The sequence below is a fragment of the Hyperolius riggenbachi genome, chromosome 8 (assembly GCF_040937935.1).
Source record: "Hyperolius riggenbachi isolate aHypRig1 chromosome 8, aHypRig1.pri, whole genome shotgun sequence".
Taxonomy (NCBI): Eukaryota; Metazoa; Chordata; class Amphibia; order Anura; family Hyperoliidae; genus Hyperolius; species Hyperolius riggenbachi.
In genome coordinates, this window is record NC_090653.1 from 257869719 (window position 1) to 257887332 (window position 17614).

At 46.3% G+C, this 17614-nt stretch overlaps 1 protein-coding gene across 1 annotated transcript; it reads right to left on the minus strand.

Annotated features, from left to right (window-relative positions):
• Positions 1-10647: 10647 nt before the first annotated feature.
• On the minus strand, positions 10648-17214 carry LOC137527468 (endonuclease domain-containing 1 protein-like). Its single transcript, XM_068247982.1, has 2 exons — positions 16930-17214; positions 10648-11208 (listed from the first exon to the last, which is right to left on the minus strand). The coding sequence occupies exons 1-2, from the start codon at positions 17212-17214 to the stop codon at positions 10648-10650; spliced, it is 846 nt and encodes a 281-aa protein (XP_068104083.1).
• Positions 17215-17614: the final 400 nt, after the last annotated feature.

A 17614-nucleotide genomic window follows, 5' to 3' on the forward strand; every position in this document is an offset into this window, starting at 1 on the left:
GTGTGACACACACCCCCACCCAGGCAGGCAGGCCAGGCACCGACCCACACGGACGGTCGGACAGTCAGACAGCGCACGGCACGGCCCGGGAGTGGACTGGAGGCTCAGGCTGGACTCTGGAGCCAGTCGTCAACTGCCAATTCCAAATAGTTTTTCTGCCCTGGGGCCCCCCCATCCCACCACCACCAGGCCTGAGGCCTTCCCACCAGGCCTGAGCTGCCCTCCCTGGGCTGGGGCCCCCCATCCCACCACCACCAGCCAGGCCTGAGGTGCCCTGGGCCCCCCATCCCACCACCACCAGCCAGGCCTGAGGCCTTCCCACCAGGCCTGAGCTGCCCTCCCTGGGGCCCCCCATCCCACCACCACCAGCCAGGCCTGAGAGGTGCCCTGGGCCCCCCATCCCACCACCACCAGCCAGGCCTGTGGCCTTCCCACCAGGCCTGAGCTGCCCTGGAACCCCCCATCCCACCACCACCAGCCAGGCCTGAGCTGCCCTGGGGCCCCCCATCCGACCACCACCACCAGCCAGGCCTGAGCTGCCCTGGGGCCCCCATCCCACCAGCCAGGCCTGAGCTGCCCTGGGGCCCCCCATCCCACCAGTCAGGCCTGATCTGCCCTGCTGGGGCCCCCCATCCCACCAGTCAGGCCTGAGCTGCCCTGCTGGGGCCCCCCACTCCCACCAGCCAGGCCTTAGCTGCCCTGGGGCCCCCAGCCCACCACCACCAGCCAGGTCTCAGGCCTCCAGCCCACCACCAGCCAGGCCTGAGGTGCCCTGGGGCCCCCAGCCCACCATCACTAGCCTGACTACATATACTGGGGACAGCTATACGCCTGGCTACATATACTGGGGACACTGGCTGTCTGTCATTATGTGCATTAACTGGTGAAACGCTGTCTCTCATTACATGCATTTACTGGGGAAACGCTGCCTGTCATTATGTACATTAACTGGCGAAAAGCTGTCTCTTATGTGCATTTACTGCAGAAACGCTGTCTGTCATTACGTGCATTTACTGGTGAAAAGCTGTCTCTTATGTGCATTTAATGGGGAAACGCTGTCTGTTATTACATGCATTTACTGGTGAAAAGCTGTCTGTCATTACGTGCATTTACTGGTGAAAAGCTGTCTGTCATTACGTGCATTTACTGGTGAAAAGCTGTCTCTTATTTGCATTTACTGGTGAAAGGCTGTCTCTTATGGGCATTAACTGGTGAAAGGCTGTCTGTCATTATGTGCATTAACTGGTGAAAAGCTGTCTCTTATGTGCATTTACTGGGGAAATGCTGTCTGTCATTATGTGCATGAACTGGTGAAAAGCTGTCCCTTATGTGCATTTACTGCGGAAACGCAGTCTATCATTATGTGAATTAACTGGTGAAAAGCTGTCTCTTATGTGCATTTAATGGGGAAACTGTCTGTCATTACATGCATTAACTGGTGAAAAGCAGGCTCTTATGTGCATTTACTGCAGAAACGCAGTCTGTCATTATGTGCATTAACTGGTGAAAAGCTGTCTCTTATGTGCATTTAATGGGGAAACTGTCTGTCATTACATGCATTAACTGGTGAAAAGCAGGCTCTTATGTGCATTTACTGCAGAAACGCAGTCTGTCATTATGTGCATTAACTGGTGAAAAGCTGTCTCTTATGTGCATTTAATGGGGAAACTGTCTGTCATTACATGCATTAACTGGTGAAAAGCTGTCTCTTATGTGCATTTAATGGGGAAACGCTGTCTGTCATTACGTGCATTACCTACTGAAAAGCTGATTCTTATGTGCATTTACTGGTGAAAGGCTACCTGTCATTATGTGCGTTTACTTCATTTTTTTTTCCATGTAACTACGTTAGCTGGTACAACTACATTACAGTTAGCCCCGCCCACATGACATCATGACCACGCCCAATTTTTCGCCGCGCCGCGCTTCGCGCGCCGCAAATTCCCCCCCCCCCCCAAGCCCGGCCTGCCAGCCCTCGTGCCCCCTTTGAGCCCCCCCAAAAATCTGAAGCTGGAGCCGCCACTGCTCAGGGGTATTGGCCACCCCTCAGCCTCTCTGGCAACCTCCGGGATGCTGCACTCCTTACTTCCAGCTTGCTTGGCCAATTGGTGTAAGTGTCACCTCCATAAAGAAACAGAAGCCGCACATAGCGTAAAAGTGCTAAAGGGAATGATCCCACTTTTATTAAAAAGTTAAAAACAACAGGCACAGCCTGAACAGGTAGCTCTGGCGGCTACGCAGGAGTGGGGGGCAGCAGCAGCTAAACCCAAAGCTTGGTAAGCCCGGCATATCCCCGCCACGTAACCTGCGGACCCCGCTGTGTGTAACAAACTCGGCGCGTTAGACCAGTCACTGCGTCCAGTGACGTCAGACGTTTGCGCCGCTCCGTAGCTCCGCCCTACGCGTTTCGTTGCTAGGCAACTCCTCAGGGGCTACGGAGCAAGGGAGCGGCGTGCATTTAAAGGCGGAAGTGCGCGCGCAAACAGCTGCTGCATTGCCCACTCCGCATAACCAACCACAAAGTACAGTATTTACATGTTCAAACATGCATCTAATAAACTGCACTAGTATTGCACACAAATGAATCATAACAACATAACTAAATAAAAGATATACATGGTAAACTGTAATAAGTTAGTAACAATAATGCTTAGTAACTGCAGTACAAGTAAAAGCCACATGGTGGCACCACTAACACAACATTGCTGGATAATGACAACTTAGGAGTAGTAAACATGACAGTGTTACAAAGAACCATAAAAAGGCCGATTGTCACTCAAAGCCAATTAGTCCTAATCCAGAAATCTATATCATGGCATAAGTCATCAGACTATCCAATACAATCAATAACCAGTATCCCTAGTATAAACCCACAGTTAAGGACCCCCACCCTCCAGTTCCACCCCATTATCCAGACCCATCTCTAATTAGTGCTAATGAAACAGTTTAAGTCAACTCAATATCAATATTAAGACCCCCAGGCTCCAGAACCCCCATTTTATAGATCCATTGCGTTTCCAATTTAGATACCTCTCTAGTACGGTTAGTGCCTCTCCACTGATTTTGAACCTTCTGTACCCCACACATCTTTAGACCTGCAGTACAAGAGCCGTGATGGGTGGAAAAGTGTCTAGGGACGCTATGCTGTTGAAAACCCTTCCCAATTTTATAAATGTGCTCCCCCCATCGCTTATGCAGTGCTCTAGTGGTCCTCCCAATATACTGGAGGCCACATGCACACCATAACACGTAAACCGCATAGGGTGTGTTACACGTGATAAAGTCTTTAATTTTGAAATTAGTGCCATTGTGAAATGACTTGACTGAGGTTGTCTTAACGGTGTAACCTTCACGACAAGCCCTACAGTCCCGACAAGGATAAAAACCCGCCGTCTGCCAAGGGTTTCTCAGTGTTTTAGGGGGGTCGACGCAGCTCGGGGCCAAGACATCTTTAACCACTTCACCACTGAGGGGTTTTACCCCCTGAGCACCAGAGCAATTTTCACCTTTCAGCGCTCCTTCCATTAATTCATCTATAACTTTATCATTACTTATCGCAATGAAATGAACTATATCTTGTTTTTTCCGCCACCAATTAGGCTTTCTTTAGGTGGGACATTATGCCAAGAATTATTTTTTTCTAAATGTGTTTTAATGGGAAAATAGGAAAATGTGGGGAAAAAAATAATTAATTTTCAGTTTTCGGCCATTATAGTTTTTAAATAATGCATGCTACTGTAATTAAAACCCATGAAATGTATTTGCCCTTTTGTCCCGGTTATAAAACCATTTAAATTATGTCCCTATCACAATGTTTGGTGCCAATATTTTATTTGGAAATAAAGGTGCATTTTTTTCATTTTTGCATCCATCTCTAATTACAAGCCCATAGTTTATAAAGTAACAGTGTTATACCCTCTTGACATAAATATTTAAAAAGTTCAGCCCCTAAGGTAACTATTTATGTATTTTTTTTAATTGTAAATTTTTTAATTTTTTTTTAATTACAAAAAAAAAAGAAAAGGGGGAGTGTGGGAGGTAATGAGTTAATTTTATGTGTAAAAGTCATTTATTTGTATGTGAAAAATGTGTAGGGTGTAGTTTACTATTTGGCCACAAGATGGCCACAGTAACTTTTTGTTTTAATGCGACCTCCAAGCTTCCTTCCGGAAGCTTGGAGGAAGTATAAGGAGGCTGGACACGTGAGTTTTTTCTCACAATGATCGCGCTGCCCATAGGAGAGCAGCGGATCATTGCGGGGCTTAGATCAACGAACGGGAATGGATTTTCCCGTTCATTGATCTCTGGGCGAGCGGGCGGCGGCGTGTTTACTAGCGGCGGGCGGCGTGTTTACGAGCGGGAGCGCGGACAGCGTCGGGAACGCGGAAAGTACGTATTTCTCCGTCCCTGGTTGTTAAAGGATGGAAAAAGGGGCGGAGAAATACGTACGCGCGGGGGTAAAGTGGTTAAGATTCCTAGCTCTTCTATAGATAAACCCAGGGCGTTCAGGAATATGAGCCCTGAGTACAGGATCTTGCTGCAAGATCCCCCAGTGTTTTTTAAAAATTGCTTCAACCTGTTTGTGCTGCCGACTAAACCCCGTGAGGAATGAGAAATCCATATTGTTATTACCACGGGCTCGCGGTTCAAAGGTTAAGGCTCTATCCAATTCTCCAATCTGTACACGTTGCTGGTGCACTGTTTCTGAGTCATAACCCTTCTCAATAAACCTCTTTGCGAGCTTTTCTGACTGGGAATGGTAGTCATCAAGATGAGAACAGTTCCTCCGTAAACGAAGGAACTGTCCCCTTGGGACACCCCTAATCCAATTGGGGTGATGACAACTACCGACCGGAATGTAACCATTCCGGTCGGTTTCTTTAAAGTGAGTACGTGTCCACAGACTAGACCCTGACTTATGTATCTCCAAATCCAAAAACACGACAGACTCAGAACTACTGACTGCCGTGAGAACAATGCCAACATCATTCCTATTAAGTATGGCGACATAATCATCAAATTGCTGCCTAGAGCCCTCCCACAGGATCATCAGGTCATCAATATAACGTGACCATTGTAAGATGGGTCGAGAACACAACATCCCCAGGATCTCTTCCTCCCACACAGCCATGAAAATATTGGCAAAACTGGGAGCGTACCCCGCCCCCATAGCACAACCGCGCCTTTGCAGGTAGTACGCTCCCCCATGCCAAAAATAGTTGTGTGTTAAGGCAAAGGCAAGAAGGCTCAAAATGAACTCACATTGTTCATTCTTCATATCTGTTTTCTCAAGGTAAACACCTACTGCTCGCAGCCCGTGTTCATGGGGTATAATGGTGTAAAGGGACGACACGTCCGCCGTACAGAGCAACGTATCTCCCGTCACCCGTACTCCCTGAAGAGCCTGCAAAGCATGTTTGGTGTCCCTTAGCAAGTGGGGGATCAGAGCCACTGCAGGCTGGAGCATATCATCAAGATACTGCCCAAGCCGGTGTGTCACCGACCCCAACCCACTGATGATCGGACGCCCAGGAGGATTCACCATACTTTTGTGAATCTTAGGCGTCTGATATATAACAGGTACCCGTGGTGCACTTGGCAATAAGAAGTCATACTCCCTATCATTCAAAAAGCCTGCCCTGAGGCCACCTTTAAGCAATTCCCTCAAATCATCTAAATAATGTCTAGTGGGGCAGCACAGCTTTGTAAAGATGGCCACTAACTGTCCAATTTCTACCAAAAAATCGTTAGTGCGATCAGAAATTCTGATTTGGGTTATGATTTCTAGCTATTCTGGGGGCAACTATATTACCTATTTTGTGGGCAACTATATTACCTATTTTTGGGCAACTATACTGGGGGCAACTATCATGGGGGCAACTATACTAGCTATACTGGGGGCAACTATACTAGCTATTCTGGGGGCAACTATACTGGGGGCAACTATACTAGCTATACTGGGGCAACTATATTACCTACACTGAGGACAACTATACTAGCTATACTGAGGCAGTGCCAGTGGGGTGCTTTGGCTGCTAAAGCACCCCCTAAAATTCTCTAAGCACCCCTAAAGCACCCCCCAGCGTGGACTGACTTTCAGCGTCTAATAGATGCTGTGTCATTTCACTGACAGCAGCAGCTCCGACAGCGGCAGGACTACAGTAAAATGGCGTCTGAAGCCCTGCTCTGGAGACTTTGAGTCTGCAGTGCAGGGTTTCGGACGCCATTTTTCCGTAGCCCTGCTCTCAGCTTGGGAGTTTCAGTTGCTGGCTGGCTGCAGAGGATCGTGGGAGCTGCGCGACGGACGGAGGCCGAGACAGGGGGTCTGCTGCTGCTTCAGGTGAGTAATTTTTTTTTAAATTATATTAGCAGGTGTATCGGCTGTTCTGACCAGGTCTGCTACATGATTGAAGTTTTTTCTGGCCAGGTCGGCCACATGATTGCATGTATTTTCTGGTCAAATCTTTCACATGATTGTATGTATTTTCTGGTCAGGTCTGCCACATGATTGCATGTATTTTCTGGGCAAATCTGCCGACATGATTGAACGTGTTTTTTGGTCAAATCTGCCACGTGATTGAACGTATTTTCTGGTCAAATCTACCAACATGATTTAACGTGTTTTTTGGTCAAATCTGCCGACATGATTGAACGTGTTTTCTGGTCAAATCTGCCGACAGGATTGAAAGTGTTCTTCAGTCAAATCTGCCACATGATTAAACGTGTTTTTTGGTCAAATCTGCCACATGATTGAACGTTTTTTTCTGGTCAAATCTACCAACACGATTGAACGTGTTTTTTTGGTCAAATCTGCCGAAAGGATTGAACGTAATTTCTGGGCAAATCTGCTCGCATTACGTGTATTTTCTTGAGAAAACCTGCACAATTATGTGAATTTTCTGGGGAAAGGCTCACCAAAACTTGGGCCCACTGTCCCGAGGTGAGAATAATATTGAGGCTGCCATATTTATCTCCTTTTAAGCAATACCAGCTGCCTGGCTGCCTTGCTAGTCCTTTGCCTCTAATTCTTTCAACCAGAGACCCTGAACAAGCATGCAGCAGGTCAGTGGTTTCTGACAATATTGTCAGAACTGACAAAATTAGCTGCATGCTTGTTTCTGGTGTAATTCAGTTCTGCAGCTAAATAGATCAGCAGGGCTGCCTATTGTTTAAAAGGAAATAAATATGGCAGCCTCCATGTCACTCTTATCCCGGGTTCACTTTAAATTAGTTAGCTCCACCCTCATCCAGTCATGGCCACGCTCGCTTAGCGCCGCAGGTTATAACCACACCCATTTTTTTTAGCTACCTATATTGAGGCCAACTTTAGGGGGGGGGGAGCCTACACCTGGCATTACCCGCCGTGTCGCCTTTAGCATGCCACAGTCGCTTTTTTTTTCCATGGGAAAGGGGGGGAGGGGGGGGGGGGGGCTTTTAATACCCAGCACCGGGTGTCAAATGCCCTAGGTACGCCACTGGCTCCAAGGATGTTTATTTATTTTTTTTATAAATATTTATTTCATTTATTTTGTGATAAATTTGCCAATTTTTTTTTAAATCCCTCCCTCCCCACCGCCAGCAAATCAGCAGGATCAGCTGTCATAGTCATCAGACTATGACAGAAGATCGCTTCCCTACCGCCCAAGGGGACAGCCGTGTCACATGGGTGTCCCCAGTACAGCACTGCCATAGATTGCAGCACTGTACACAGTAAATAGACGGCGGCGATCGACACTGGGAGACTGATGGCAGAGCGGAGCTCCGTCATTCAAGTGGAGATGCGCACGTATTGGCGCTCGCGATCTCCTGCAAAACCCTGCCCCAGGACTTTAGGGGCCCTGGGGCTACCGCCGTGTCCATGACAATCGGCGTGGAGCGGTCGGCAAGGGGTTAATAGATTTAACTTTTCAGAATATCCAACATGATTCAATTCACTTTTTCTCCTAAATTTTCTCTTAGGAGATTATTTTCATTTTCTGTTTAAAGGGAACCTGAGGTAAGAGTGATATGGAGACTGCCATATTTATTTCCTTTTAAACAATGCAAGTTGCCTGGCTGTCCCCCGATCCAGTGTCTCTAATACTTTTAGCCATAGACCCTGAACAAGCATGCAGATCAGGTGCTCTGACTCATGTATGACTGGATCAGCAACATGCTTGTTTAAGGGTTGGAATTCAGACGCTAACAATGCCAGAAGATCAACAGGATTGCCGGGCAACTGGCATCGTTTAAAAGGAAATAAACATGGTAGTCTATACAGTATATACCTCTCACTTTGGGGTCACTTTTGTTCCAAAAAGTAGGTCAGAAAGTGAAAAAAAAGCTGTTATTTCTCACAAGGCAACAAGGCTCACAGACAGGAAACTGTCAGGGCCAAGGTCCAGACACAGTGGGAGGGGTTTCACCACAACATCAGCCATGCAGACCCCCCTGAAGGATCTAAGAGCGGTAAACCAGAGTGTGACTCGGGGTAGCCGCCAGCAGGACTGTGCAGAACATTGCGTGCAGCAGGCGTCTTCACCAGCCATTCTCCTTCCTGTACTCCAAGTCTCTACATCCCTAGGGTGAGAACGCAATTTGTGGTCATAATGACATCCGGCGATCTCACTACAAGGTTACAGCATCACCCGGAGGACGGAGGGAGAACTGCTGCTGTAGATCTCTCTGTGATGTAATTTTTTCCAGGTCTTTGGGTTTAAAAGCCTGCAAAAAATTGCACTGCTTTTAGATCCTAATATTCAGAAAGAATCAGACCGCCAGGGGGGTTAATGACTAACCATACAAGATTTACTTGCAAGCTTTTGGAACTTTATGCTTTTCTTCAAGCATGAAACAAAACTGGATCAGAACCTTAAATTTAGGTAGCAGCAACATGGCAGCCATGTATGGCAATGTGTACAACTGAGCCAGGCAAAACAATGAAAAAAGGGCGAGGGATATGGACACCAGTTGATCCAGTTCTATATCATGCCAGAAGAAGGAACTTTAAAGGGAACCTGAGCTGAAGTCTTAGGTTTTATATTTATCTTGGGCTCCCTTCAACCCCCTTTAGGTTGCTTGGTACCTTGCCATTTCTAAGGGCCGCTCTTGTCCTTCACTGGGTGGCCTTGTACTCTGCCCGAGTCACACTTCGTAATGCATATGTGGCCTGGCTGTGCATGCTCCTCCGTCTCTCTCTAATGGCCAGGAGTATTCTGCACCGGTGCTGTTACTGCAGACGCAGAACCCTCCTGGCCACGGGAACGTGACTGCGACATGTGCGTGGCCGGGCCGTACATGTGCGAGGAAGCGCAGCACGGCAAAACTACCCGGCCATCAATCAGGGGACAGGAGCGGCATGGGGTGATGGCGGGGGACTGAATGGCCTCAAGGGGGCTGGAGGAAGACCCAGATAAATATAAAACCTGAGACTTCCGGTACACTTTAAGTTTTGAAAACGTGCAAAGGAACTTGTATAGTTAGTTGTTAAAGGTATTGCCTAAACAACTTATGTCGTTATGTCTTCGGATTGGTGGAACAGACCCTACCCCAAAATAAATTCTTGCTTAGCTGAGTTACAGGCGTGGATCAATGACAGCTGGTTGACACTGAATGCTGACAAAACTGAGGTCCTTGTTGTCCAAAGCCAGCGCTTGCCATCAAAACAGCTCTATCCTAAATCAACATCAACCAGGATAGGGAATTCAGACATAAACAGCTCCAACCTTGTGCGCAGCCTTTGTGTGCTCATTGATGGGGAATTGAGTTTCAGAAACCAAATTTCATCTGTAGTCAAATCTTCCTACTTTCATCTGAAGAACATTGCAAAAATGAAACATCTGATTCCCCCAGAGTATCTTCCAACCCTAGTTCACGCTTTCATCACATCACAGCTGGACTACTGCAATGCCCTTTATGCAGGCCTCCCCAAAAAAGACCTGTTCCACCTACAATTAGTGCAGAATGCTGCTGCCAGATTGCTAACAAACCAGCCTCGCCACTGTCACATTATACCGATCCTTCGCTCACTGCACTGGCTGACAATAGAATGGAGAATACTCTTCAAGATTGAACTCTTGACATTCAAATCACTGCATAATATGGGCCCTGGATACATGAAGGACTTGCTGAAGCTGCACCACACCTCTCACAACCTCAGATCAGCAGGTTCTATAAACTTGGTCACTTCCAGAGTGCACCTTAAAACCTTTGGAGACAGAACTTTCTGTAATGTTGCCCCTACTCTTTAGAACTCCCTACCATACCCAGTAAAGACAGCTCCATCCCTGGAGTTATTCAAATCCAGACTGAAAAGCCACCTGTTTAGCCTGGCATTTCCAGACTTATAGAATTCTTCCTGTTCCACGACTTACCAATCAACCAATTATTGGTCTGAGCCATGCTTACATGCTTTGAGTCCTATGGGAGAAAAGCGCTTTACAAATGTAATTTGTTGTTGTTGTTGTTGTTGTAAAGAGACAGAGAGAGAACGTTTGTGCATGTGTACGCATGTGTGTGCGCGCTAAAAGGCTGCAAGGTGAAAATGTCATTGTTTTGATATGAGAAACTGGACATGTACTCTTTGGTAAATCAATAGCCCCAGTGAACTTACAATAATTAATACAGCCACAAAAATGAAACATATAATTTTATTGGGGCAGGCAGGATTTAAATGCAGTTATTCTTGAACAGGGTCACAGTGGAGCCCATCAGTGACTTTAGCTGGCTCTGCAGACTGGTAACGCTCAGCACCTGCACAGAGTTGGCATTATTTGCGGCAAGGGCCGCCTCTGCTCTCATTGGCTTGCTGTTGTTGTCCAGGCAACAGTAGGCGCTCCAAATATGACTGGGAATGTTGACTCTTTGCACACCATTGACAGAAATCCAGTTGTTTCCGGGCACTACACCAGTTATAACGTACATCTTACCACAGCTGGTGGCGATATCCCGCACCCTCTTTTCATTGTTTTGCCAGGCTCCACTGTTCAGATTACCAAACATGGGTGCCACGTTAGTCAAGGTGTAGGTGGCCTGCTGGTTAGGCCCACTGGGATGGTCAGCATTTGGGTTCAGGTGGCCCTTGTGGTAGCTACTTCCTGTGTAGTCAGAGTTGATGGCCTGGGTTTGTTTGATGAGGTCAGCAGGTGTTCCAGCGAGACCGATATTACGAATAGATGTTTCGGTGTCAGGCTGGAGCAGCATTTGCTGGGGAAGTCTGGTGTCCACCAACTGGAAGACAAAGAAGACTATTAAATCTCAAAAAGTCCAGCTCATCTAGTAGTTAAAGAAACTTAAAGTAAACCTGTGATCATGATGAACACAACATGAGGGTTTATACTTACTTTGGGCTTCCTCCAGCCCCCTGTAGTCCATGGGCTCCCTCGTCCTCGGTGTCCATTCGGTCCCCTCCGTTCTCCCTCTGTCAGCCCTGATAGCTAGGGACTACTGAACATGCATGGCCCTGACCGTGTACTTGTCCAGGAGCATCCTGTGTGGTTAGTTAAGGCTTGTAACTGTGCAGGGCAGGCGCAGAATGCTCTTGGCCAGGTCCATGCATGAGCAGTAGTTTTTGAATGGCTCAGTCGTGGACTTTACCAGGATGGACAGCGGCAGAACAGATAAGACTGGATGGACACCAAGGGAGCCCATGGATTACAGGGGACAGGAGGAAGCTCCAGGAAAGTATAAATCCTTGAGTTGTGTTCATCACAAATTCTCTTTCAGCCTTCTATTCATGCTTAATGGTTTTCATCAGAAGCAGATGTTCTGGGTGGCCGCTGCTGGAAATCTAGTGCGTGTACAGCCGTCCCCGAACTCCCCCCTTGTTCCATTGTGTTGGCAAGAGATCTGGACTGCTGAATCATTTTATCTGTCACCCAAATCCATTGTTCTCCAATCCTCACCTCTCACACTTGTGCTGTTCTATCATTCACAATGGGTCCTCCCTCCACCCCTTAAATAAGCTTGGGTAAGGGGGCGGGGATAATGGGGGGAGTGACCAAATTTGAAATGGCAAATCTCTTTGCACATTCACACACAGAGACTAACTGCACACCAACCCCACAAATGCAGTTATTTCAGGAAACAGTCACTGTCCCTACAGAAGATCAAAAGGCAGAGTTATTGGTTAGTCACATATGTCACAAAGGGGCTCCCCGTGCCCTAGCACTGGCCCTGTGACATGCATAAAGTCACGAGCATGCGCTCTATGCAGCAACCTATTTCAAAACTAAGGGCACCTATCACAAACATCCTCTCATGGGGCACGAAAGTACATTAAAACTAATCCTAGAAGGGTGGAATCATAATTCACTTACACCATACACAGAAGGGTGCAATCATAATTCACTCGCATCGTACACACCCTAGCACAAAGCTACCTTATATACTCGAATATAAGCCGACCCGCATATAAGCCGAGGTAGCCACTTTTCACTCAGAAACCAAGAAAAAGTGATTGACTCGCACATAAGCCCCCCCCCTTCCCCCAGTATAGCCCCCTCCACAGTAGCCAGATGTGCCCTAAGGATGATGCAGCTGTGTCACAAGACGCCACTAGGTGGCATCATAGATATGAGACACAGTAATTGCCGCACATGAAGAATACCCGTTCATTGCACCACTGACCTGTTGCTTGCACGCTCTGCTCCACAAGCCAGAGAACACAGGTAGCCTTGAGCAGCGCACTCTGCACACCATGTTGCAGGGGATGGGGGACATGGACACAGCAGAGACCCAGCTGGTAAGAGCAGGATCACTAGTGCACAATCCTTAAGCTCTGCCTGTAACAAAACCTGCTCCACCATCCGTTCTGTTCTACTAACTTGCATATAAGACAAGGGGGTAACTTTCAGCATTTTTTTTTTTGTGCTGAAAAATTAGGCTTATACGTGAGTATATAAGGTATATTGCTGCTCACAAATAGCTACAGGACTAAGAGAGAGCACTTGATTGAACCCTGGCCATAAGACAACTCCAGGGCCCTAACAAGAACCTAGCAGGCCCCCCATTGAAACTGAGCTAGCCAGGCCCCCTGCAGAACCTTTAACCCCACCCTCCCTAGATAAACCCCCCATCCCGCATGGGGCATGGCAGCAGTATGCATTACTCATCAGCGGATATAGCTACAAGTCTTCTTCACTCTCACACTGTACAGTGTAAGTCCCTGCAGCTCCCTGATACATGTCACACAACACGCAGGGACGGGAGCCGCAAGAGGTTATACTGTACAGCACGGCTGAAGAAGGGTGTGGAGGGGGATGTGTAGTTAGCTCTGCTGATTGGCAACGTGTGACGCTTCCACTGCCATGCTCTGCATCTTATGACAGCCTGGGCCCCTTAGCCCCTGTGCCCACCCCCACAGCAGCGGGGGTCATGGGGGCTATTGTTATGGCCATGGACATCTCTAAATGGTACGCATTGTCTCCATGAGAGTTTCTTCATAATATGTACTTTACATAGGTTGTAGCATAACATACTTGCTTGATGCATGCGTAGCTCTCAACTGTCCCTCTTTCGGAGGGACAGTCCCTCTTTGGGGGCCAATCCTTCTGTCCCTCTTTCTCCCTTATTTGTCCCTCTTTCAGGACACATGTACAGGTCTGTAAAAATGTGTTTAGTTGATTCTAAATTTGATTCCCATACTTTAAATTGATACATTTGTTATTTTCAAATGTTAATATGAAGGAAAATGAACCAGGATAGAAAGGACCAGTGTGGTTTGACTTATAAAACAACATATTTTTCTGATGAAATTTTTATGGTATGCATGACTAGGAGTGTGCCAGGGGCATGGATACGGGTGTGGCTTAAGTGTCCCTCTTTCTTATTTTAAAAAGTTGGGAGGTATGGGCGTGATGCATGTTACAGGGCTGGTGGTAGCCTGGTAGGACACATACGAATCCAATGGAGCCTCTTCGTGGCATCTGTAACTCAGAGCTGGGAAAAGGTCCTCCAGCACCCAAGGCTGAGATACCAAAGTGCGCCCCCCTTCCCTCCCACCCCAGCCATCACACACTGATTGCTATTAGACTAAGTGGCTCCCCAGGGCCCCCAACACCTTAATCTCTAGTTATCTGGCTTGCAGTCACTGCCATGTATCCCCTTTTCTTATTTCTCTCTGCTTCAAACACAACAGGGGAATGAGTTGTGCGCCCCCTCCTACACTGCACCCTGAGGCTAGAGCCTCTCTCGCCTCGGGATCTGCCCGCCCTGCTATGACTACACAGAATCATGCATGTTTTTGAAAACTATTATCTCTGACTTTTACTTAGCTCAGCTAAGTATAAGTCAGCAGCAGTTGCATCTTGAATCTACTGCATTTGAGTGATTGGTGTGCAGCGAGTCTCTTTGTGTGAATGTGCAAAGGGGTTGATACATTTTGCAAACCCCCCAAACAAAAAAAACACAGTATAAATCCCCCCCCCCCCCAAAAAAAAAACAGTATAAGGTCCCATTCACACTCGGGCGCTTTTGCACCTGTGATTCGCGCTTTGCTGATTGCTGTTGATGCACAGGAGCTGCACAAGTAATCCTATGGGATTACTCTCACTGCAGCGATTGCAGCGAATTTGATCACTAAGACGCTACATGCAGTATTTTCCTGACGATTCCAGAATCGGAATCATTCACTAGAATTAGAATCGCAAAACGCAATAGCTGGAAAAATCACGGAGTGGCGCAAAGCAAAATTGCTATCAGGATTTTGCGTTCCCGAGTGTTAATGGGGCTTAATGGCCTTGACAAATAAAAACTGTGGTATTGAACACTGTACCTTGCAAGCAGAGAGATTTCCAAGCTACCATCTCAAGAAAAAACATCCCTAGACCTTCCGGTATGAACACTTGCTTAAAGGACCACTTACACGAGAAATTGGAACATTTAAAATACATATAAAATGTACATTTCTCCCAGAGTAAGATGCACTATGATGAGTTCTATGCAAAACGAAAGGGAGGAGCCACGTGCTGATGTCATTGGGAGTCAGGAAGTACTAGGAAAGCAGCAACTTTACACGTGGGTAAGCGGTTTTGCAGTGTGACAAGCGGCACCCGGGACACAGCTGCATTAACAAGCTATACCGCTGTGTTTTGCCCTGATGTAACATATGCAGTGGGAGCTGCTGCATTTAGAATGGTTTAAGGTTTTGATATGACAGCATTGGGAGCTGCTGCATGTAGACTGGTTTAATGTTTTGGGATGACGATCTTTTTATTAAACAAGGCGGATTTACACTATGGAGACCCCAAATCTTTTTTAAAGCGCTGGATCTGAGGGAGTTGCTGTTGGTGACCAAGCCATGAAGAAGATAGGTCGAGGAAGGCTGGAGGGTCGCCACATGAGCCCTCAATGCGCAGACTGACTCACTGAGTCCATTTTACCAGTGAGTCACCTTGTGTCGGGGGGGGGGGGGGGGGGGGGGCATCGTAGTTGTACTGTGCTGCAAGGAACACTTTGGAGGGCTGTTTTAAGGCACTTAATATTGGGGCGGTCCATATCATCTTGTCACCGTATACTTTGAGTATATTGGCTGATAGCCTGCAGCCTCTTAAGATAACACTATACATGACTATTTTCCTAGGTAGTAAAAAGCTGAGAGAACTGACAGGTTTTAGATTAGTCCATCTTCTCGTGGGACATTTTCAGCATTAATTAATTCTTGGCAAAAGCCCTCCTTGGAAAGGATCTATACAAAGATACTGGCCAGCCTACCTACTTGTTTGCACAGTATTTTGGTAGTTGCACTGAGCAACTGCAGTTCAATAAGTGCTTTTGTAAATAAAGAAATAACTGAGAATCCCCCTTGAGGACATGGACTAGTCCAGAACCTGACACTAACTACTGTCAGCAAATGAAAAAAAAGTGATTTACATTTAAATGTATGTATTTATAAACTTTACATTTTTTTCATGCTAGATGTCATTTAACCCAACTGTTTATTGTTCTACCTAAATTGCTGTGTAGAATATATTTTGTTTTTTATGTAACTGGGCAAGATTACCAGTTTATGATGGCTGCTGATCACCACACCACAAGTCTATACTTCCAAAAGGCGGCATATTTGAGTTAATGAAAAACATTTCTATTTAAAATCCTGAAATGTATAAGTGTAAAAAATACAACACAGTAACACCCACATCTCAATGGTTATCTTATTTAAAGCCCCAAAGAGTTCAATACTCCAATTCTAGGGGAAGACGCAAATGAGGTCTGCAAGATAGGACCCCATCATATCATAGTTCAGTTGTCAATCCAGTAAAGTATTGCATGCATGCAGATGACTTGCTAATCCAATTAAATACTGCAACGGCACCAGTACGTTGCGGGTTCTACCAAGCCTTCTTCAAGCAAATGGAAGGAGTACATGACATGATTATGAGAATGGTGCGTGAATGCCCAGATATCGGGATAATAATGACCACAAGATCGAGGACGTCTCCTGCATTGACAACTGAACAATACATGTTGGGGTCTTACTTTGCAGGACCTTATGCTTCTACCACTAAAATTGGAGTACACCTGTTCCTGTTCCATGAACTCTCTTGGTAGTTAATAAAGTTATACTTTAAGATGTCGGTGTTACTGTGTTCGTTTGTTTTTTTACTTATAATTTTTTGGATTTGTAAATAGAAACTTTTTTTGCAACTCATACTGGTCCTCTTTTGGAAGTATAGTACATACTAAACAGTTGGGTCATGTGTTTTTGGCCAACTTAAGTCTAGAAGGTTGTCTCAGACATATAACTTGCATTTGATCACATTTGCCTTCTTGCGTGCTCTGAAAAGTGAACGGATAATTTTCAGTGTCAATTTTGGTGCTTGAAATAGTTACCATGAAGACAACAAATAATTGAGAGTTCAGTCTGTAAATCTAAAAGATATATATGTTCTATATTGGTGTAGAATTGTTTGGTGTGTCCAAAGGTGCTATATATGATGATTTTAATCTCACCTGTGGTTCCAGACGGAATGTCTGGGATGCTCCTGTGGTATCAGTAGGTTTCCTGTCCAGGATATAAGCAGAATAGAGAGCGTATCGGTTGCTCTTGTGATAAAGTGAGGCAAAGAAAGGATTGTTGTTGTTCTCGTACATCTGGCAGATAGGGGTGAGGGAGGTGGAGAAACCAACAGGAGGGGTGCTGGCATAGAAATAGCCCAAACAGTTGCTGAAGTTTGGGCTGACCCTGGCCAAGGCTGCATGAGCCAGAGCCAAAACCACAAGGAGACGAGACACCATGCTGGAACCTCCAGGAACTACCGACTGTTCACAAGCCTGGTGTCCCTCAGCTACAAATCCTTGTTGTGGCCCAGATCGTTATCCCTCACAAAGTTTATAGGTCACAGGCACACCTAATTTACTGTACATGTGGAATGTTTCCATTTGATTACAATTTACAAACACAAAACCTTTTACTCCTGAAGGTCTAGACTCTATCAACACCTGGAGAGTTCTCACCCAAAAATATAAAAGAAAAGCAAACACTGGCTCAAACAACAACACTGTTTTTCCTCTGGGTCTATACACTTTCAGCATTTGTTATATATTTGGCTTTAGCTATTGCACGTTTTGATTATTTTTGCTTAAATATAGTCCTACAGTCCAATTTAAAGAAAATCTGTATTAAAAAACCCCTCTG

What these genes read in the sequence shown, in the direction of transcription:
- LOC137527468 (XM_068247982.1), bottom strand. Translation starts at nt 17,214, where the DNA reads ATGGTGTCTCGTCTCCTTGTGGTTTTGGCTCTGGCTCATGCAGCCTTG. An exon ending in CATTCCGTCTGGAACCACAG is followed by an intron (nt 11,209 to 16,929) that starts GTGAGATTAAAA and finishes TTTGTCTTCCAG; the next exon opens with TTGGTGGACACCAGACTTCC.